Source organism: Pseudophryne corroboree, chromosome 1, assembly GCF_028390025.1.
Source record: "Pseudophryne corroboree isolate aPseCor3 chromosome 1, aPseCor3.hap2, whole genome shotgun sequence".
NCBI classification, from domain to species: domain Eukaryota; kingdom Metazoa; phylum Chordata; class Amphibia; order Anura; family Myobatrachidae; genus Pseudophryne; species Pseudophryne corroboree.
In genome coordinates, this window is record NC_086444.1 from 630,193,978 (window position 1) to 630,216,408 (window position 22,431).

General features: G+C 45.2%; 1 protein-coding gene across 1 annotated transcript in view; it reads right to left on the reverse strand.

Moving 5' to 3' along the window:
• Positions 1–11,909: 11,909 nt before the first annotated feature.
• HOMER3 (homer scaffold protein 3) overlaps positions 11,910–22,431 on the reverse strand; it is a 260,671-nt gene continuing 250,149 nt past the window's right edge. Inside the window, exon 9 of the mRNA XM_063914539.1 lies at positions 11,910–12,848. Within this exon, the coding sequence (XP_063770609.1) occupies positions 12,660–12,848 (189 nt within the window). The 3' untranslated portion in view covers positions 11,910–12,659. The remainder of the gene's footprint in view (positions 12,849–22,431) is intronic.

Consider the following 22,431-nt stretch of genomic DNA (forward strand, 5'->3'; position numbering starts at 1 on the left):
TGGAGTACGATCAATTCCATTCTCGCCCTCTGCAGAAGTTAATTCTGAACAAGTGGGACGGCCTGCCTCACCAGACCAGATCTCGCATGAGCTCCTTGTCTCCGGCGGTCCGCCTGTCACTGAGCTGGTGGCTTCAGGACCAACGATTGAGCAGGGGCCATCCCTTCTGGATATCGAACTGGGTCCTGCTGACCACGAATGCCAGTCTGAGAGGTTGGGGTGCGGTGTTGGAACAACACTCCCTTCAGGGTCGGTGGACCAAGGAGGAGTCTCTACTCCCGATAAATATTCTGGAACTGCGGGCAGTGTTCAATGTGTTGACAATGGCCCAGCATCTAATACAGAACAGACCTGTTCAAGTACTGTTGGACAACGCCACCACAGTAGCGTACATCAATCATCAAGGCTGCACTCGAGGCCGCATGGCAATGAGGGAAGTATCACGGATTCTTCAGTGGGCAGAACGCCATAGGCCGACCATATCCGGGGGTCCTAATCTGGGAAACGTACTTTCTCAGTCGCCAGGATGTACACGCAGGAGACTGGAGCCTCCATCCAGAGGTGTTTCAACTTCTCATGGTCAAGTGGGGCCTTCCGGATGCGGACCTGAGGGCGTCTTGACACAATCGCAAGGTTCCGGTCTTCGGAGCAACGACAAGGGATCCTCAAGCAGCGTTCGTGGATGCTCTGTCAATCCCATGGAACTATCGGCTGCCGTATGTGTTCCCTCCGGTGTCACTCCTGCCCAGAGTAATACGGAAGTTCAAGCAAGAAGGAGGAATCCTATTTCTGGTCGCTCCAGCGTGGTCCAGGCGGCACTGGTTCTCCAATCTACTGGGCCTCTCGTTGGATCGTCCCCTTCTACTTCCACAATGACCAGATCTCCTCGTTCAGAGCCTTTGTGTTTACCAGGACTTGGCCAGTCTGGCTTTGACGGCATGGCTCTTGAAGCTTCCGTCCTGAGGGCCAAGAATTTTTCTGAGGCGGTCGTTCAAGCTATATTGAAGGCCCATAAGCCGGCTTCTGCTCGGATTTACCATATGGTCTGGAATGCTTACTTTACTTGATGTGTGTCTCACAATCATGACGTTTTCAAGTTTAGTACAGCCAAACTGTTGGTCTTCCTGCTACAGGGCTTGGACTTGGGCCTTTGTCTGGCCTCCCTCAAGGTTCACATTTCTGCCTTGTTGGTTTGGTTTCAGAGAGATTGCTGCCCTACCCGATGTTCATACATTCGCTCAGGGCGTGTTGCAAATTCAGACTCCTTATGTACCGCCTGTGGCCCCTTGGGCTCTGTCGGTGGTTCTGGAGGCCTTGCAAGAGTCTCTGTTTGAACCTCTTGCATCTGCGGACCTTAAGTGGCTCTCCCTTAAGTGTTTGTTTTTGCTGGCTATCGCTTCAGCTAGTAGGGTCTCTGACTTGGGAGCCTTATCCTGTAAGTCCCCCCATTTGATTTTTCACTGTGACCGGGCAGTTCTTAGAACGCGACCGGGTTATTTACCCAAGGTGGTGTCTTACTTCCACCTTGACCAGGAGATTGTGGTTCCAGCCTTTAAGTCTCCTGAGTTGTCTCTCAAAGAACGATCTTTGGATGTGGTACGGGCTCTCCGTATCTCTGTGAAGAGAACATCCTCCATTACGAAATCTGATTCTCTCTTTGTACTGTTTGGTTTTCACAAACGTGGCTGGTCTGCTTCCAAGCAGATCCTGGCCAGATGGATTAACTGGTAATTGCACATGCTTATGTACAGGCTGGTCGTCCAGCTCCTGCTACCATTGAAGCCCATTCTACTCGGTCGGTTGGACCTTCTTGAGCGGCCCACTGTAGTGCGACCCTTTAACAATTGTGCAAGGCGGCTACGTGGTCCTCAGTGAACACGTTTTTGAGGTTATATACCTTTGATACTTCCGCCTCCCAGGATGCTTCCTATGGACGCCGGGTTCTTGTGACCGCTACAGTGCGTCCACTCCTATAAGGAACTGCTTTAGGATATCCCCGATGTTAATCCTTGTGGAGCCCAGTGTACCCCGCAGCAGAAAACGAGATTTATGGTAAGAACTTACCGTTGTTAAATCTCTTTCTGCGAGGTACACTGGGCTCCACAAGGCGCCCACCCTGATTCACTTTGCTTCTTTGGGTTGGTATGGCATTAGCCGCTGACACCCTCCCCTGTGTTGAGCGTGTGGTCTCTGTGGCTACTCATGTTTGTCGTCTCTGGTACCTGCTACTGCACTGGGCTAGTTAACAAAACTGAGCTCCTGTGCACGGAGGCGGGGTGATTTAGGAGGCGGCGCTATGCATCTTGGGAAAAAGGTCAAAGCTTTGAGCCTGTTGGTACCTCGGATCAAGATCCTACTCTACACCCCGATGTTAATCCTTGTGGAGCCCAGTGTACCGCGCAGAAAGAGATTTAACAACGGTAAGTTCTTACCATAAATCTCGTTTTTTCTTATGTACAGGAACACATTGCTTTCTCAGTAGGCCATTGGGTGAAATTTATTAAGCTTGATGGTTACATATGGTTTGGAACAGTTTCCACTCCAGACGAACACCTCCAGCACTGTCTTGCGCATGTGTCACAGCAGTGAAAAGACGGCACATGCTCTGTGTTGTTGGGTACAATAGTTCTTCAGCATGTCAGTCCAACAAATACAGCATACAGGGGACTCCAGATTCAAGGCTCGTCATCGCACTCGTCTCAATCCCCATGGGAGACTTCTAACGTGTGGCGCATACCCTCTTTGCTTCTGTCACCCCCCATACATCTCCTTCAGGCATACGGAAGGAATCTAACCGCTATTACACATCCCACTATCCAGGTACCTTTTGTCTGACGTGCTGGCAACTTTTAACTTTATGCATACCTCTTAACCATTCCACATAAGTATACGGTTACTCAGGACTCTTCCATGGAACGCCTTTCTATCCTCGCTGCCATCTCTCAACATCTCCCTCATTATGGGACACTTCCCCAGGGGCTAATTCTTCAAAGGAGAGCTCCCTCCCCCCCTCAGATCCTCTACGTGTGGCGGGGTCTCTCCTTCTGTCGTGACTCTCACTCCACAGGCACTCTGGCTCCAGCTGAATCTCATTTCTACAGCACTCCTTAACTCTATATTGTGTTGCCACCTTCAAGTGTCTCCCAGGGTCCCTTTCTTTTTTTCTTCAGGGGCTTCCCTCTCTCATGTGGGGGTATTTTCAAGGGGCCTCTCTATTAGAGGGGCTTTCCGATTCCTCATAGATGGCAGGGCACTTCAGAGGTTACACTTTACTATCTTTAACTATCTCTGCCCTCATGGCAGTTCCACGCCCTCCCCCTCCTAATGTTTGGGTGCTGCGGGACATTACACCTGGGAACATGAGTCTTTATAGACTTAGGGAGATATTTACTAAGCAGTGATAAGAGCGGAGAAGTGGCCCCATCAACCAATCAGCAGCTCAATCATTTTATAGTATGCAAATTATAGATGTTACTTCAGTGCTGATTGGTTGCCATGGGCAACTTCTTAACTGGCTCACTTCTCCGCTCTTATCACTGCTTAGTAAATGTCACCCTTAATAGGTTGCAGCCGATGGGTCACAATTGCTCCTACTGCTGGGCCATGCACCCTTTTAGTCCTGTGAGGCCACACCCCCATGCAGCCAGCTTCCCCCTGCTCTCCTGGTGATTTGCAGATGACATAACTGGGAGGTGCAGCTTAATAACCGCAGTCCTGGGAGGCAGGGCTTGAGCCAGGAGCTGTCGGCTATTAAATCTGTGTGGGACTCTGACTCAAAAATGCCTGCTTGTCAATGTTTTGAGACCCCTTGCCCCCAAACTCTCAATCCAACACTGGGAGACTGTAGATAGGTGTTTTGCCAGAACCTTTTGGAAGTAGCATCACTGACACAGGGGTATATTTACTAAGGTCCCGATTTTGACCGAGATGCCGTTTTTTCTTCAAAGTGTCATTTCGGTAATTTACTGAGCAAAAATCTCGGCAGTGATGAGGGCATTCGTAATATTTTGGAAGTCCTAGGAAAAAATCACGAATCAATACACCATCGGTCAAATACGCCTGCAATTTGGTAGAAATCGGTAATTTACTAAAAAGTACAAATCACAAACACTGCCGACAATAGCCAAACACTGCCGTGCAGAAATACCATTCGTGAAAAAGTGCTAAAAAAAAACAGACCTGCTTTTTTATCCCGTGTTTGGATAGGCATGCACGGATCCATGAGATCTGTGCATGTTTATCAGTGGGAAGGGGATGGGAAAGTGTTATTTTCTTTAAAAAAAAATGCGTGGGGTCCCCCCTCCTAAGCAAAACCAGCCTCGGGCTCTTTGAGCCGATCCTGGTTGCAAAAATATGGGGGGAAAAAATGATAGAGGTTCCCCCATATTTAAACAACCAGCACCGGGCTCTGCGCCTGGTCCTGGTTCCAAAAATATGGGGGACAATAAGCGTAGGGGTCCCCCGTATTTCTGAAACCAGCACCGGGCTCCACTAGCCAGATACATAATGCCACAGCCGGGGGACACTTTTATATAGCTCCCGGCGGCCCTGGCATTACATAACCAACTAGTCACCCCTGGCCGGGGTACCCTGGAGGAGTGGGGACCCCTTCAATCAAGGGGTCCCCCCCCTCCAGCCACCCAAGGACCAGGGGTGAAGCCCGAGGCTGTCCCCCCCCATCCAAGGGCTGCGGATGGGAGGCTGATAGCCGTTTTGTAAAAAAATGAATATTGTTTTTAGTAGCAGTACTACAAGTCCCAGCAAGCTGGTACTTGGAGAACCACAAGTACCAGCATGCGGAGGAAAACCGGGCCCGCTGGTACCTGTAGTAGTACTACTACTAAAAAATACCCCAATAAAAACATAAGACACACACCTTGAAAGTATAACTTTAATGCATACATACACACCTCCATATACACATACTTACCTTATGTTCACACGAGGGTCGGTCCTCTTCTCCATGTAGAATCCATGGTGTACTTGTTGAAAAAATTATACTCACAAAATCCAGGGTAGAAGGCTCTTCTTCTTGTAATCCATTTGTAATCCAGGTACTTGTCAAAATAAAAAAACGGACATCCGACCTCGCACTGAAAGGGGCCCCATGTTTTCACATGGGACCCCTTTCCCCGAATGCCAGAAACCCCCTCTGACTTAAGTCTAAGAGGGTTCCATCAGCCAATCAGGGAGCGCCACATTGTGGCACCCTCCTGATTGGCTGTGTGCTCCTGTAGTGTATGACAGGCAGCACACGGCAGTGTTACAATGTAGCGCCTATGCGCTCCATTATAACCAATGGTGGGAACTTTGTGGTCAGCGGTTGACCGAAAGTAACCTCACCGCTGACCACAAAGTTTCCACCATTGGTTATAATGGAGCGCATAGGCGCTACATTGTAACACTGCCGTGTGCTGCCTGTCATACACTACAGGAGCACACAGCCAATCAGGAGGGTGCCACAATGTGGCGCTCCCTGATTAGCTGATGGAACCCTCTTAGACTTAAGTCAGAGGGGGTTTCTGGCATTCGGGGAAAGGGGTCCCATGTGAAAACATGGGGCCCCTTTCAGTGCGAGGTCGGATGTCCGTTTTTTTATTTTGACAAGTACCTGGATTACAAATGGATTACAAGAAGAAGAGCCTTCTACCCTGGATTTTGTGAGTATAATTTTTTCAACAAGTACACCATGGATTCTACATGGAGAAGAGGACCGACCCTCGTGTGAACATAAGGTAAGTATGTGTATATGGAGGTGTGTATGTATGCATTAAAGTTATACTTTCAAGGTGTGTGTCTTATGTTTTTATTGGGGTATTTTTTTAGTAGTAGTACTACAGGTACCAGCGGGCCCGGTTTTCCTCCGCATGCTGGTACTTGTGGTTCTCCAAGTACCAGCTTGCGGGGGAGGCTTGCTGGGACTTGTAGTACTGCTACTAAAAACAATATTCATTTTTTGACAAAACGGCTATCAGCCTCCCATCCGCAGCCCTTGGATGGGGGGGACAGCCTCGGGCTTCACCCCTGGTCCTTGGGTGGCTGGAGGGGGGGGACCCCTTGATTGAAGGGGTCCCCACTCCTCCAGGGTACCCCGGCCAGGGGTGACTAGTTGGTTATGTAATGCCAGGGCCGCCGGGAGCTATATAAAAGTGTCCCCCGGCTGTGGTATTATGTATCTGGCTAGTGGAGCCCGGTGCTGGTTTCAGAAATACGGGGGACCCCTACGCTTTTTGTCCCCCGTATTTTTGGAACCAGGACTAGGTGCAGAGCCCGGTGCTGGTTGTTTAAATATGGGGGAACCTCTATCATTTTTTCCCCCATATTTTTGCAACCAGGATCGGCTCAAAGAGCCCGAGGCTGGTTTTGCTTAGGAGGGGGGACCCCACGCAATTTTATTTTTTATTTTAACACTGGGTTTTTTTTTTAACAAGGTGCACAATGAAGCCCAGCACGGATCTCTCAGATCCGGCCGAGATTCATTGTATTAAAGTCGGCAGTGTTTTACAAGTCACTCACGTAAAACACTGCCTAAAAAAACGAATGACATCGACATCGGTAAAACCGAAAATGCAGAATACGGCAGCTTAGTAAATTAGTCGTACTAAATTCAAAAAGTTGCATATTTACACTTTCGATGTCATTCGTGATTGAACTTTGACCTCAAACGGGAAAATACGAATTTTAGTAAATATACCCCACAGTTGGGAAGAGTCAGATTTCAGACCAAGTGCTATTTCCAAAGTGACAGAATTTTGTATCTGCATCTAATATTATTACCGTATATACTCGAGTATAAGCCGACTTTTTCAGCACTTTTTTTTGTGCTGAAAAAGCCCCCTCGGCTTATACTCGAGTCAGTGCAGGGGACACTGAGGGCAGTGCAGTGCAGTGTGAAGGAGGGACACGGAGGGCACAGCGCGCGCCTCTCCTGTGTCCCTCCTGCGTCTCCGGCGGGTCTATTAAAGGAAGTACCCGTTCGTGAGCTCTGATTGGCTCACGAACCGGCACTTCATTTAACAGACCCGCCGCGGCCGCCGGAGGGACACAGGAGAGGCGCGCGCTGTGCCCTCCATGTCCCTCCTTCACAAGACAGCGCGGGAACGGCAGAAGGTAAGTAACTGGCATTGGGGGAGCATATTTGGCACTTGAGGGGGGGCGCATATCTGGCACTATGAGGGCATATCTGGCACTGAGGGAGCATATCTGGCACTATGAGGGCATATCTGGCACTGAGGGGGCATATCTGGCACTATGAGGGTATATCTGGCACTGAGGGGGCATATCTGGCACTGATGGGGCATATATGGCACTATGAGGGGGCATATCTGGCACTATGAGGGGACATATCTGGCACTGAGGGGGCATATCTGGCACTATGAGGGCATATCTGGCACTGAGGGGGCATACCTGGCACTATGAGGACATATCTGGCACTGAGGGGGCATATCTGGCACTGAGGGGGCATATCTGGCAGTGTGAGGGCATATCTTGCACTGTGGGGGCATATCTGGCAGTGTGAGGGCATATCTGGCAGTGTGAGGGCATATCTGGCAGTATGAGGGCTGTGTACGGCTAGAGCTGCATTTCCCACCCTAGGCTTATACTCGAGCCAATACGTGTTCCCAGGTTTTTGTGGTAAAATTAGGTGCCTCGGGTCATATTCGGGTCGACTTATACTCGAGTATATACGGTATATATAGCTATAGAACTCTGAATTGACTCAAAATACCTGCTTAAAAGGAAGGGGTGTGTGTATGTACACACTAACTTTATTTTTGTCATTAATGCCTTGTAGATGAAAAGAAAAAAGTCAAATGCATAAAGGTTATTCAAAGCTGCGAAGCTTTATTAAAATTGAGAAATGCTCCAAAGTGTCCATAAGATGTCCAAGCACAGAATTGTGGTGTTCTGCTATTTGAAGGATAAATAAGGGAAGTAGCAAACAAGATTTGTGCTTTTATAAAAACAAAGACAAATGGCTCTTTTCCCCTTATTATAGATTAGGATTGTTCCTGAACAGCAAGTGTAGCCAAAATGAACCTACCTTGTAGTATTATAACCTGCTGACGGATGATGGAATCTTGGGCCTGATTCAGAGGTGGACGATAAGCAGTAGCAGCTGCCAATTAATGCTAATGCTGCAGCCAAAGGGCCCGACTACTGAGATGCCCACTGGCTGCAGCCCTAATCTCGTGGTGCGTATCTCTGAGCGGACATCAGGCACACCATCAGACTTCAGAGCAACCCTATGGTCCAGAAAGTCCAATTGTATTTGACTGCCGGTGTCAGAGGAATGGTATCTTTCAATTCAGGTGGTGACCAGCGGGATGCTTGTGCAGTGCTTCTTGCCTCTGAAGCAAGCCCAGTGTTTCCCAGTTATCAATCAATTTGCATTCCTGAGATATTGAGACCACAAGTGCAAGGTCATATATTTTTCCATTGATTTAAGAGGAATGCTGGGAAGATGGGAAATCAGAATCACAAAGAAAAAAAAACGGCCAAAAAAAAAAATCCAATGTTAGCAACTGTAATAGTATTACAAATGAGATTATGATCTTCCTACACCATGTCTATATGATGGGACAACTCCTAAACACAAGTGGAGTCTTCATGTATCAATCATTGTGACAAACAAACCCTCACTCTCCAGAATGTAGCAAGCAGCCCTTTTATAGTCCCTCTGGTCCTAATGCTTGTAGATGCCAAGTGTATGGGTCTGTGGGGTGAGTGCCTCGCTGACTTTTAATGATGGTTCTGTCAGCCAGTGAAGCTAGTAGATCATCTGCTTCTAATGGACAATAAAAGAAAACCTGTTCAGAACTACTTTGTGTAGATTATATTTTAGTTGTGCGATAACAGCCTACCTCTTCAGGGGTAATCCTTTTTATTTTGTTATTGTAATTATTATTCATTTATTTTTTAACTATACCTTTTCTACCCAGTTCCTCCTTTGTGGAAGTAGTGGTACATGCAGGGAAGTCACAGATTATTGCAGATGCTAAATTTAACAAAGAATAAGCATAGCACGGAATAAAATGATGTTGCTCTACTCCTGACCCAGACTATTAAACTGGTCCTTGAGAGTCAAGTAAATTTAGTTGAATAGCAACCAATACTATTATAGCTTGATGTTTAGTTACGACAAGGTGGGCTACTGAAACAAATATCTAGTTACTGATCAGTTTACTACATCCCAAGATCACACACCATTGATAAGATGGATTCTTCTACTGAAAGTTATTTCCTGTACATACTAGGGCAGGAGTAGATGGGGCCTACTTTTAAGGAGTCCTAGATTGGATTCCTTTTCTATAGCTCCATTGTCTAGTCTGGAAGGTTCCTCCATATGGTGGATAGGTATTATAGGACTGGATTTCTATGGATGAGTGATTGGGTCGCAGGCAGTAGACAGTGGGACAGATATAATAAGCCTGGAGAAGTGATAAAGCAGTGATAAGTGCAAGGTGATAATGCATCAGCCAGTCACTTTTCAAATCCGTAATGATTAACTGGTGCGTTATCACTTTGCATTAATCACTGCTTTATTCCTTCTCCAGGTTAATACATCTGCCCCTATGTTTCTTAAGGTGTGTGCACACGGTGAGATCCCTGCTATGCCCGATTTTGACTATGAGATTTCCCTTGAACTCCCCCAGAGCCCAGATAGTACAGATTTTGACTATCTGTGGTAAAGATTTTGTCTATGTACGACTTTGACTAAGGGGGTGATTCCGAGTTGTTCGCTCGCTAGCAGGTTTTAGCAGCATTGCACACGCTAGGCCGCCGCCCTCTGGGAGTGTATCTTAGCTTAGCAGAATAGCGAACGAAAGATTTGCAGAATTGCGAATACAAAATTCTTAGCAGTTTCTGAGTAGCTCCAGACCTACTCACAGATTGCGATCAGCTCAGACCGTTTCGTTCCTGGTTTGAAGTCACACACACGCCCAGCGTTCGGCCAGCCACTCCCCCATTTCTCCAGACACTCCCGCGTTTTTCCCTGACTCGCCAGCGTTTCTCCGCACACTCCCAGAAAACGGCCAGTTTCCGCCCAGAAACACCCACTTCCTGTCAATCACACTCCGATCACTTCAACGATGAAAATTCTTCGTTCGGACGTGAGTAAATCTTCTAAGTTTTGTGCTAAAATACTTAGCGCATGCGCACTGCGTACCATGCGCATTTTTGCCTTAATCGCTCCGTTGCGAAAATCGGCAACGAGCGAACAACTCGGAATGACCCCCTAAGTGCCAGTTTTGACTATACTTTGTACTAGATTATACAAGATTGACTTGCCTGCACAGTCTGTCTAGCATTGTGATACCGACCCCACGGGAGTGTGCATCGGGATCTAATCAGTATCGCAAGCTGCCTAGCACCATGAGATATGCACTAACTTTTCATAAGATTTTGACTATTTAGTCAAAATCTCACAGATTTATCTCACCGTGTGTACACACCTTTATACAGAGTTCAGCATAAATCAGCAGTAATTACACACATTGTGCACAGAAGGAAATGCATTTATTCACAGGTGTGCTAAGTTGTATGCATCTCTGAGGCCGGGCCACCACTATCTATATGAAATGCTAGTTATCAATGCACTCTTGCACCAGCCCTATCCTTGGTGAAGAAGATATATCTGAAAACCGGCGTATTTATCCATATGCACAATGCTACATTTCTACTTTTTCATACTTTACCATCCATGTGGACTACGATTGGGAATAGTAACCTATAGCGAGCGCAGTGAGGCACCATGCCTGCAGCATGGCGAACGAAGCAGTACACTAATTGGGGTTCCACATGCTGGAAGTAAAAATTGACATAAAAAACATTCAAAACTTAATTTCCTTGTCGACATTTGGACCATGTCAACCATTTTGTGTCGACCTAGTGATCCATAACAGTCAGAAGAAGCTGGCTCCAAATTAACTGTATTCTATCCCTTTGAATTAAGAATATATTTACCTGGCCTAGAGGACACCCTGGTGGCCTAGGAACAATTGTAGGATCAGCATTTATTTGTAACTTCAGGAAATAAAATAATATAATGACAAGAAATTGCAGCCTGAAGGAATAAAAAATAAGGGATAACAGTTACTAGTCAGGTAGGTGGGAGATCACTTTCCTCCTTATGGACAGGGCTAGAGGTTTTATTCCGCCATGTTTCTTGTACATAACTAAATACTTAGATGTAAGATGACTGAATAATATAATAATGCGGCACTCACAGCCTCGGTATGAAGTGTATACTGAATTGTGTTTACATAAGCCAGTGCATAAGCCATATGCACCTCACCGGGCAGCGACGAATTGAACGAAGAAATCGTTTGCAGCGGCGAACGCTAGAAGATTGACAGGAAGAGGCCGGCCGGGGGTGTCCGGGTGAACGCATGCGTGTCCAGCCGCTTCCAGGGAGGGTTCCTGACGTCCGCTCCGGACAAGATCATCGCAGCGAGTAAGTCCTGCGCTGTGCAGAAACTGCACAAACTTTTGTTTGTGCAGCTCTCTGCACAAGCGAGTGCAGCTCTGCACAGCGATTCCCCCTCGCCTGTAGGCGCGATTACCTGATCGCAGCAGTGCTAAAAGTAGCCTGCTAGCGATCAGGTCGGAATGAGGGCCATAGTTATAACATGTTCTATTTTCTTGTGGCTATGGACTATCCTGCTTTCACTATGATTGCTCATCTTCTGTTGGTGCATTAATGCTGAGCTCACAGGATTATGGAAAACACATCAAAGCAACAGACTGGGTGCATAAAAAGTGACATGTACATACTGGAACTATTTTGTTTCCATCTTCTCACTACCAAGCATTGCAAAATGGAAACTCAACTTGTAGGAAGTAACAATTACTAACCATTTACCTACTGGTGATTTTATGCCTGGCTGACAAAAATCATAAACACACACATTTGTTTTTTTAATCGAGAAATTATTCCATGCATTTTAAAAGGATTATCCCTGACAAGGAGGACTGCTGTTATCTGTGTGCAAGTCTTATGAAGCTGCAGTACCATCACTGTTCGTCCTGTAGATGAAAAGTACCTTTAATAAAATGGATTAAGACAGAATATCTGTGTCACTGTATTCCCACCTTGGGAGAGAATGATGCCAGTCCGGCTATACATTTAATTAAGGCATTTACATAGATGGTCCCAAGTGTCACGGGAAGGGATGATGCTACAGCCCTGATAAATCTGGTCTATGAAGTGGTAATACACAGTGATTATACAGTGTCCTGTACCTCTTAATAGGAAATATTCCATTTATGCTTTACATGGAAAATACCAGTTGTTTCACAGTACAGATAATTAGTTTTGGTTTTGTTTCATGGCTATTGTTCCTTGTTGGAAAGTGGTTAAAATTGCGCAAAAAAATAATACTATTTCTATTATACTTGAAGCATAATTCTAAGAAATAAGAGCAGAAAGTATGCTGGTCTTGGATGTGCAGTGACCTGGATTTGCTACTTCTACAGCTAACTGGCCTAGAAACCTTTATTTCTCAAGAAGCCAGTAAGTATAATGTTGAGTAGCTATAGTTGTCCTGCAGTAATTCAGGCTTCTCTGCCTCTTGTAAGTTCTCAGGAGCAGGTCTCAAATCCCAATAGTTGTACAATCATAATCAATACTTTAGTCAGCAACTACCCATCCATTTTCAGTTGCTTTCTAGAAGTTGGGAGAGACCCAAACGCAACTCATTGAGCTGACAAATTTTTATGTCCAGCTCATCCCCAGCTCTGTTGATTTCCTCCCGTATCTTATCTCTTTCTAAGTGTGTTTCTTTCAAACTCTGCTTGGCCTTCTGTAGCTCTTTCTCCAACTCCTGGTTTCGATCTTCAAGTTCCTACCAAAACACACAGTAAAAAGATTATGTGGTATTGTGCAATGACAACACAGAGGTCATACAACACAGATAATCACAACTACTGAAATGTCTTCAGTATGGACATGTCCTTAAAACTACCATATAATTAAAGCAGAGTTGGACTGGAGCACAGGGGAAACTCCTGGTGGGCCCGACTGTTCCAGACTGTGCACTTGAAATATATATACTATATATACAGTCAGGTCCATAAATATTGGGACATCGACACAATTCTCATATTTTGGGCTCTATACACCACCACAATGGATTTGAAATGAAACAAACAAGATGTGCTTTAACTGCAAACTTTCTGCTTTAATTTGAGGGTATTTACATCCAAATCAGGTGAACGGTGTAGGAATTACAACGGTTTCTATATGTGCCTCCCACTTTTTAAGGGACCAAAAGCAATGGGACAATCGACTCAAAAGCTATTTCATGGACAGGGGTGGGCTATTCCCTCGTTATTTCATCATCAATTAAGCAGGTAAAAGGCCTGGAGTAGATTCCAGGTGTGACATTTGCATTTGCATCTATATAACCCAATGCTGCGCAGGACTATGGTGTATTTTCTACAGTGCATGATGTTGATGTTGTTAATCTGGTACATTATCATGCATGAGCAGTATTTAATATATATATATTGTAACACTGTAGGGGTGCAAGGTGCCTTTTCCTGGGGAATATGGCAGGACGCAGCAGCTGAGGAACAACACAAGTCCAGTTTCTGGTACAACTGACCCCGGCCAGTTTTATTGAAACAGAAAATAAAACAAACCCCAAAATAAAAATACCTTGCCTGTCCGGCACTAACTAAACATAAGATGTTCCTAACTGTCACTAAACAAAACACAGAGTTCTTCAGTACATACTGTATAGCTTACTTGCATCAGAAAGCGTGTCTCTCACACACAGATCCTGCAGCCTTCCCAGGCAGTCTGCCCATACTAATCAGGTTAGAAGCACTATATCACTCTTACACAGCTGAAACCCTGATTAGCCCTCTGTGAGGCCAAAGACCCGAACTGGGCCCAATGTCTAGAACTCGCCTTATCTCTCTCTCAGAGCCTTTACCCAGCTTTTACAGCAAACTGAAAAGGTTCAGACAAAACAAAAAGCATTTTTCCTAGAAGTTAACATTTTCTAAAACATGTAAGACAAGAACCTGGGACAAATATACCTGCCCTCAAACACTATCCCAGTGTTCTTGTCACATATCCCCCTCCCCTGTTTCGACCTAGGGGCCGGAACACTTGTAGCCCCCAAACAGAAGATGCGAGACAATGCATCTGCGTTGGCCAATTGTGTTCCCGGTCTATGTTCGACAGTAAACTTAAAGTCCTGCAACGCTAGAAACCATCTAGTTACACGAGCATTCTTGCCTCTATTTACATACATCCATTTTAAAGGGGCATGGTCTGTCACTAGTCTGAATTGTCTACCCAAGAGGTAATATCTCAAGGTATCTAGTGCCCACTTAATGGCCAAAGCCTCCTTTTCCACAATGGCATACCTTTTTTCATGCTCATTGAGTTTCCTACTCAAATAAATGATAGGGTGTTCGTCCCCATCTCTGGTTTGGGACAGCACAGCACCTATCCCTACCTCTGAGGCATCTGTCTGTACCACAAATTCTTTTGAAAAATCTGGTGTTATCAACACCGGTTGTGAACACAAAGCCACTTTTAACGCTTGGAACGCCTTTTCTGCATCAGGGTTCCATTTCACCACATTTGACTGCTTCCCTTTGGTAAGGTCTGACAACGGCACCGCTGTGGTCGCAAAATTAGGAATAAACCGTCTATAGTACCCAGTAATTCCCAAAAAAGCCCTTACCTGTTTTTTATTCACTGGACGAGGCCAGTTTTGAATAGCATCAACTTTATTCAATTGGGGCCTAATCAGACCTCTGCCTATGGTGAAGCCCAAGTATTTGACCTCCTCCATTGCGAGGCAGCACTTCTTTGGGTTAGCAGTTAACCCTGCCTCTCTGATTGAGTCCAGTACTGCTTGTACTTTAACCAAATGTGACCCCCAGTCTGTACTGTGAATTACCACATCATCCAAATAGGCAGCTGCATATTTTCTATGGGGCCTCAAAATTTTATCCATCGCCCGTTGAAAGGTTGCTGGAGCCCCATGCAACCCAAAGGGTAACATCTTATACTGGTACAGCCCCTCCGGAACCGAAAAGGCTGTTTTTTCTTTGGCGCTATCAGATAAAGGTATTTGCCAGTAACCTTTGGTCAGGTCCAATGTGGTGAGAAACCTGGCTGTTCCCAGCCTTTCTACAAGCTCATCCACACGGGGCATGGGGTATGCGTCAAACTTGGACACTTCATTTAACTTACGAAAGTCATTACAGAAGCGTATGCTACCGTCGGGCTTCGGGATGAGCACTATGGGACTGGACCACTCACTGTTAGACTCCTCTATGACTCCAAGTTCTAACATGGTTTTAACTTCCTTAGAAATAGCTTCTCGCTGAGCTTCAGGAATCCTATATGGCTTTAAATGAACCCTGACCCCTGGTTCTGTGACAATGTCATGTTTTATTATGGTCGTTCGGCCAGGCAGCTCTGAAAATACCTCCCTATTTTGGATGAGAAATTCTTTAACCTGATTGTTCTGATCAGCTGATAATGTCTCTGACACCTTCACTGCGGGAAGCAACCGGGGTGAAGACACCGAAGGGCAAGGCTCCGCTGACAGAGACAACCTATCTTTCCAGGGTTTGATTAAGTTAACATGGTAGATCTGTTCGGGTTTTCTCTTTCCCGGCTGGTATACTTTGTAATTAACCTCATTCACTTTTTCCCTAATCTCAAATGGACCCTGCCATTTAGCTAGGAATTTGCTTTCCACAGTGGGTACCAAAACAAGAACTCTATCTCCAGGAGCAAATTCCCGTATCTTGGCACTCCGGTTATAGACCCTCTGTTGAGCACTTTGGGCCTGTTCCATGTGCTCTCTGACAACAGGTACCACGGCTGCAATCCTATCCTGCATTTGTGTTACATGCTCAATAACGCTTCTATAAGGAGTGGGCTGTCCTTCCCACGTCTCTTTGGCAACATCCAACAGCCCTCTGGGGTGTCTACCATACAACAAATCAAATGGAGAAAACCCCGTAGAGGACTGAGGAACTTCTCTGATGGCCATTAACAAGTAGGGCAACAAACAATCCCAGTTTTTCCCATCTCTCTCAACAACCTTTTTTAACATACTTTTTAATGTTTTATTAAACCTTTCCACCAACCCGTCAGTTTGGGGATGGTAGATGGACGTCCTGAGGTGAGTGACCTTAAATAACTTGCACAATTCTTTCATGATCCTTGACATAAATGGAGTACCTTGGTCAGTCAAAATTTCTTTTGGTATTCCCACTCTACTAAATACCTGCACCAGCTCCCTAGCTATCGCCTTGGTTGTGATAGTGCGTAAAGGGACAGCCTCAGGATATCGAGTGGCATAGTCCATAATTACCAGGATATACTGATGGCCCCGAGCAGACTTTAACAAGGGCCCCACGAGATCCATGGCTATTCTGTCAAACGGGACCTCTATAATAGGCATGGGAACTAGTGGGCTCCTGAAATGGGGTCTAGGGGCATGATACTGGCACTCAGGACAGGAAGAACAATATTCAGACACTTCTTTATAAACCCCTGGCCAAAAGAACCTTTGTAAAACTCTTTCAGTGGTTTTTTCTGCCCCTAAATGTCCTGCGGTAACGTGACTGTGAGCTAAATCTAGTACCGTTCTCCGATAAGGCTGGGGAACTACCAGCTGTTCCACCACATCCTCACCCCTTTTGACAATGTGGTACAAGAGCTCATTACAGATGGCCATGTGGGGATACGTAACCCTGTCACCTGGTACCACAGGTTCCCCATTAACAATCTTAACATTCTCTCTAGCCTTTATTAAGGTAGGATCCTTTAACTGTTCAGACGCAAACAGATCCTTCTTTACCTCCAGGTCAGGCACGCTTTCAGTTGGCCTCCTGCTGTAGTCTCCAATTTTCCTCCATTGCCACCTGCTGCTGTCGGTTGGCCTCCTGCTGAGCCGCTGTAGCTTGCAGCAAGGCTTTAAGCAGATCCTCCATGTCAACAGATTTTTCAGGCGGCTTTGCAGCTGCTTTCACCCAGGACATATATCAAACCCTCAGGGGTGAGTCTCAGTAACTTCACACTGGGCTGTATCTGCATAAACCACCGTTTTCTGCAGGCCTCACAAAGCTGCTGCTTTCACTTATGCGCAGAACGGCCTGCTCGCATTCTCCACCAAGTTGTAACACTGTAGGGGTGCAAGGTGCCTTTTCCTGGGGAATATGGCAGGACGCAGCAGCTGAGGAACAACACAAGTCCAGTTTCTGGTACAACTGACCCCGGCCAGTTTTATTGAAACAGAAAATAAAACAAACCCCAAAATAAAAATACCTTGCCTGTCCGGCACTAACTAAACATAAGATGTTCCTAACTGTCACTAAACAAAACACAGAGTTCTTCAGTACATACTGTATAGCTTACTTGCATCAGAAAGCGTGTCTCTCACACACAGATCCTGCAGCCTTCCCAGGCAGTCTGCCCATACTAATCAGGTTAGAAGCACTATATCACTCTTACACAGCTGAAACCCTGATTAGCCCTCTGTGAGGCCAAAGACCCGAACTGGGCCCAATGTCTAGAACTCGCCTTATCTCTCTCTCAGAGCCTTTACCCAGCTTTTACAGCAAACTGAAAAGGTTCAGACAAAACAAAAAGCATTTTTCCTAGAAGTTAACATTTTCTAAAACATGTAAGACAAGAACCTGGGACAAATATACCTGCCCTCAAACACTATCCCAGTGTTCTTGTCACAATATATATATATATATATATATATATATATATATCTATCTATCTATCTATCTCAAAGGGCCCAGACCATGCACTCTCTTATGATTAGCCAAGCCTCTGTGGTGGCTGGCAACACCCCATAACCTGAGCCCCTTATACTGCATTCCGCCGGCAGACCCTTAATGCCCCAGTCCAACACTGATATAAAGCAATGCGAAGGACAATCATTATAACAGTTGTTCTGTGAGCCGTCAGATACTAACTCATGATTTTTGTTTGCCTCTCACCAGGAAATTCTGTCTAAATCCTTGAGTGCAAAGTGCAATGCAACCTGGGGGTTATTTATGTAGAAAGTGTAAGTGTGCTGTAACCCATAGCAACCAGACACTTGAGCTATGTGTAAATGATCAAGGAGAGTATATAATATATATTTAAAAGTATTCCTGTTTTTGTTAAGGAAATGAAAATATTGGTCATTGGAAATAAAGGCAAATATGATTAATAATAAACATAAACAGGTCAATCCAGTACTATTATATTGAAAAAAATGCAGTCTAAGGGGGACATTTACTAAGCAGTGATAAAAGCGGAGAAGTGAGACAGTGGAGGAGTTGCCCTTGGTAACCAATCAACACTGAAGTAACATCTATAATTTGCATACTATAGAATTATACAGAGCTGCTGATTGGTGGATGGGGCAACTTCTCCACTGGCTCTCACTTCTTCGCTCTTATCACTGCTTAGTAAATGTCCCCCTAAATCTCCCCAAAGGCCTTGCTTAGTGATCACATCTTAAATTGTGCAAGATATGTGCCTTTAAGTTTCACCTTCAAAGTCACAATGCTTGCACAAATATATAAAACCTCCCCCTACAAATGAATATATGCGTGTTGCACTGTGTATGTCATCCTTCACAAAGTTTCTAGAAATCACTAGACAAGCAGCGTAGATAATCAATGTGAGAGGGCTGAAATAAATGTGCAGATGCGACCTGGTCTAGACTCTTTCTGCTCTTCACACTACTAATGCAATGTTTATTAACCATATTAACTGTGACAAACAGATTTGCTGTTTTAGCTCATTAGTATCTGCCCAAGGTCATCCGTATTATATCATTTTCCCTCTTCTTCAGCAAGAATACATGAAAGATGTCAAAATAAAGCTTCAAAGAGGGATATAAATTCACAGCTGAATAATTAATACAGAATATGTATATATATTGAAAAAAAAAAGCATATATTTTAGTGAAATACACTTTTTATACGATACTTCTCATTTTGATTGAGTTCAGTATAGTCTTATACCTGTTCTGAGTTGCATGGATTCTTTTTATTTTTTATTTTTCAAACAACTATACAGCTCAGTGGTTTAGCGGGTAAGGTAGTACCTTATGAAGCTGAAATGTAAATGCTTTTTTTTTTTTTTTTTTTAAATACCCAACCTTTTTGCAATTGCACCTTTTTTTGGATAAGCATATGTATTTATGTGTCATGTGATCTGTGAAAGTGCAAAATGCCTGATGTGGAACTGAACAGTTTGAGGGTGTTTCTTACTTAATGCAGACTACATGTTTGCATGTGGATGTACACAGAATGTTGACCTTCAAAATGTAGACACACATCTATACTGACAAAATGTCAACATATCCAAAATTTTCCGCATTCTGAAAGTCTGGTTTAGGTTGCAATTAGGGTTAGATTTAGGGTTAGGCTAAAATAGAACTGTATAATTATGACTTTTACCATTCATAACGTTGGCAGAAGGAACAGATCAGCATGTCAGTATCTACATTCAGACCTACATTAAACATAATGTACATTCTACATTAAAACATGGTGTCGTCATAATATAATATCGATATCTGGAATGGTGACAGGTTATGCCACACCCAGATCTAAAAATTAGGGCCCTCACTCCGAGTTGTTCGCTCGCAAGCTGCTTTTAGCAGCTTTGCACACGCTAAGCTGCCGCCTACTGGGAGTGAATCTTAGCTTATCAAAATTGCGAACGAAAGATTAGAAAAATTGCGAATAGACACTTCTTAGCAGTTTCTGAGTAACTCCACACTTACTCGGCATCTGCGATCAGTTCAGTCAGTTTCGTTCCTGGTTTGACGTCACAAACACACCCAGCGTTCAGCTAGACACTCCTCCGTTTCTCCAGCCACTCCCGCGTTTTTTCCAGAAACGGTAGCGTTTTTTCGCACACACCCATAAAACGGCCTGTTTCCGCCCAGAAACACCCACTTCCTGTCAATCACATTACGATCACCAGAACGAAGAAAAAACCTCGTAATGCCGTGAGTAAAATACCTAACTGCATAGCAAATTTACTTGGCGCAGTCGCACTGCGGACATTGCGCATGCGCATTAGCGACTAATCGCTCCGTTGCAACAAAAAAATAACGAGCGAACAACTCGGAATGACCCCCTAGATTTGGTTTTGCAGGACAAGATAATTTAAAATCAGTTTACATTTTAGGAGGGCATGCGCTTGCATTTTTATGCAAAAGGATTATTTTTTTTCCACACATCTAAAGTTATGGAGATTGAGCCTTGTCTTACTCTTGCATTAGGTTGAATTGTGATTCAGAAGTGCACCACTCCGTTCAACACAGACACACATACCCCTGTGTACACTGCACTCCTTACCATATACCCTATATACACTGCACCCCCATACCTCTCCATATAGTGCCACACAGAGGTCGAAGTGGAAATTTTGAAGTGGGAGTATGGAAAAGTGAAGGTTTCCGCTCCAGAAGAGGGGGCGTGACCGATCAAAAGGGGCGTATCCATCAGTGTAGTTTACAACACCATATACCCCTTATACACATTGTGCACCACAATATTAGGACCCCTCATACTATCTAGTACTGGTGCCCCTTTCACATTATAGCACACTGAATGAGCCGAAATTCACATTGTAGCACACTGAATGAGCCGAAATTCACATTGTAGCACACAGTATGAGCCGAAATTCACATTATAGCACATGGTATGAGCCGAAATTCACGGGTGTGGGATGATAAACTGTGGTTAGACAGTCAATAAGTAGACACCACATGTTAGACAGACATTAGGTGGACAGTCAAAAGGTCGACATGACAAAGGTAGACAGTACAAAAGGTCAACAGGGTCAAAAGGTCGACATGAAAATGGTCCACACAAAAAAGGTAGACACCATTTTTTTTTGCATTTTTGTGGTTTGTGTAGATAGTTTTGTCATCTGGGACCTCCGATTGTAGAAAGGCATACCCTTGTAGGGCTCGCTTTTAGTATTAGTAACAATAGGTAACATTACCTATTTAGCAGCGGCGGTGCTGAGGATGCTGTGGTCTGCGGTGCAGTGGATGAGGAGGCTGTGGTCCGCATGGTGCGAAGGTGCACAGAAGGATTGGGCGGCGGCAGTGTAGCGGAGTAGGAGGTAGAGGGCGGCAGTGGTGCAAGGAGGAGGAGGCTGTGGTCGGCGACACTGCGGCTCCTATGACCGCGGTGCTACTATTTCAAATCTGCCGCAGGCCGGCAACCAATCAGGAACGGGATTGGCTGCTGGTCCACAGCAGATTTGAAATAGTAGCGCCGCGGTCATAGGAGCGAGAGCTCGATGCAGCGGCGGGGGTCTAAAGACTGCAGTGCTCAAAGAACTGCCGATATGCCATACCGTTTATACTGGCCCACTTCGAGCACTGGTACCACAGATACACCCGGGACCCTCCTCCATATACTGCTCTTACCATATACCGCATACTCTGCACCCCCTCCTCCATACACTATGCTGTAACCCCAGGTTACTTGCCAACCCGGGACTCGGCAACAAGTAGCAGCAGTAACCAGGAAACAGATGCAGGAGTAACCAGACGGTCCCTCAGTGACCAGAGGCACATGTGGCCACTTACTGGCAGGGGAGAAGGTGAAATATTAGCCTGGCAGGAAGGGGTGAGACCCTGTGTGTGGTGAGGAAGGAAGAGGGGTCGGTGCTGGGGCTGCAGATGATGCGGGTGAGAAGGGGGCAGATAATCGGCTTAGCTGCATTTATATATACTGTGCGCCGGCAGAGAGGTGGGGTCCTGTGCTTGCCCCTCCCATACTCTATATAGGCCATGCCCAGACCCCTCCGGCCAGCTGCTGGTGACTACTGGTGTCCTCTTTACCTCCAGACTGGACAGGAGACTGGTGAGCTTACAAGTGCAAGTACTGGTGTATATATGCAGCATCATTATGTATCACATGAAAATGTGCCTTCTGAATGATTAAATGTATCATTATTTTATTAACTTAAAAGCCTCTTGTTTTTATTTTTTTAAAGTGATCACCCTCTCACACACTGTCATAGTGTGGATTTCCTAAAGTGTGTTTCCTCAATGACAAAAGCCCATCATAGTCAGCTGATCCCTATGTCTGCCACACACAGGGCAGTATACTGCAGTCAGTAGGAAAAAACACGAGCATACAGAACATATTTACTAGAGGCAGTAAATACATAAGCATGTACCAGCAGGGTGACTATTCCATGAATTCTTTTATGTAACAGACATAAAGAAATGTAAAAATCTGTTACATTGTAAGACAACGACATTCATGTGTGCGTCTATACGTATGTATTAGGGTACATACATACATATACAAACAAACAAACAAACAAACAAACAAACAAACAAACATACTTCAAGGTCATGAGCACTACTGCTCTATAGAATGATCATGGATCAGCTTGCTGCA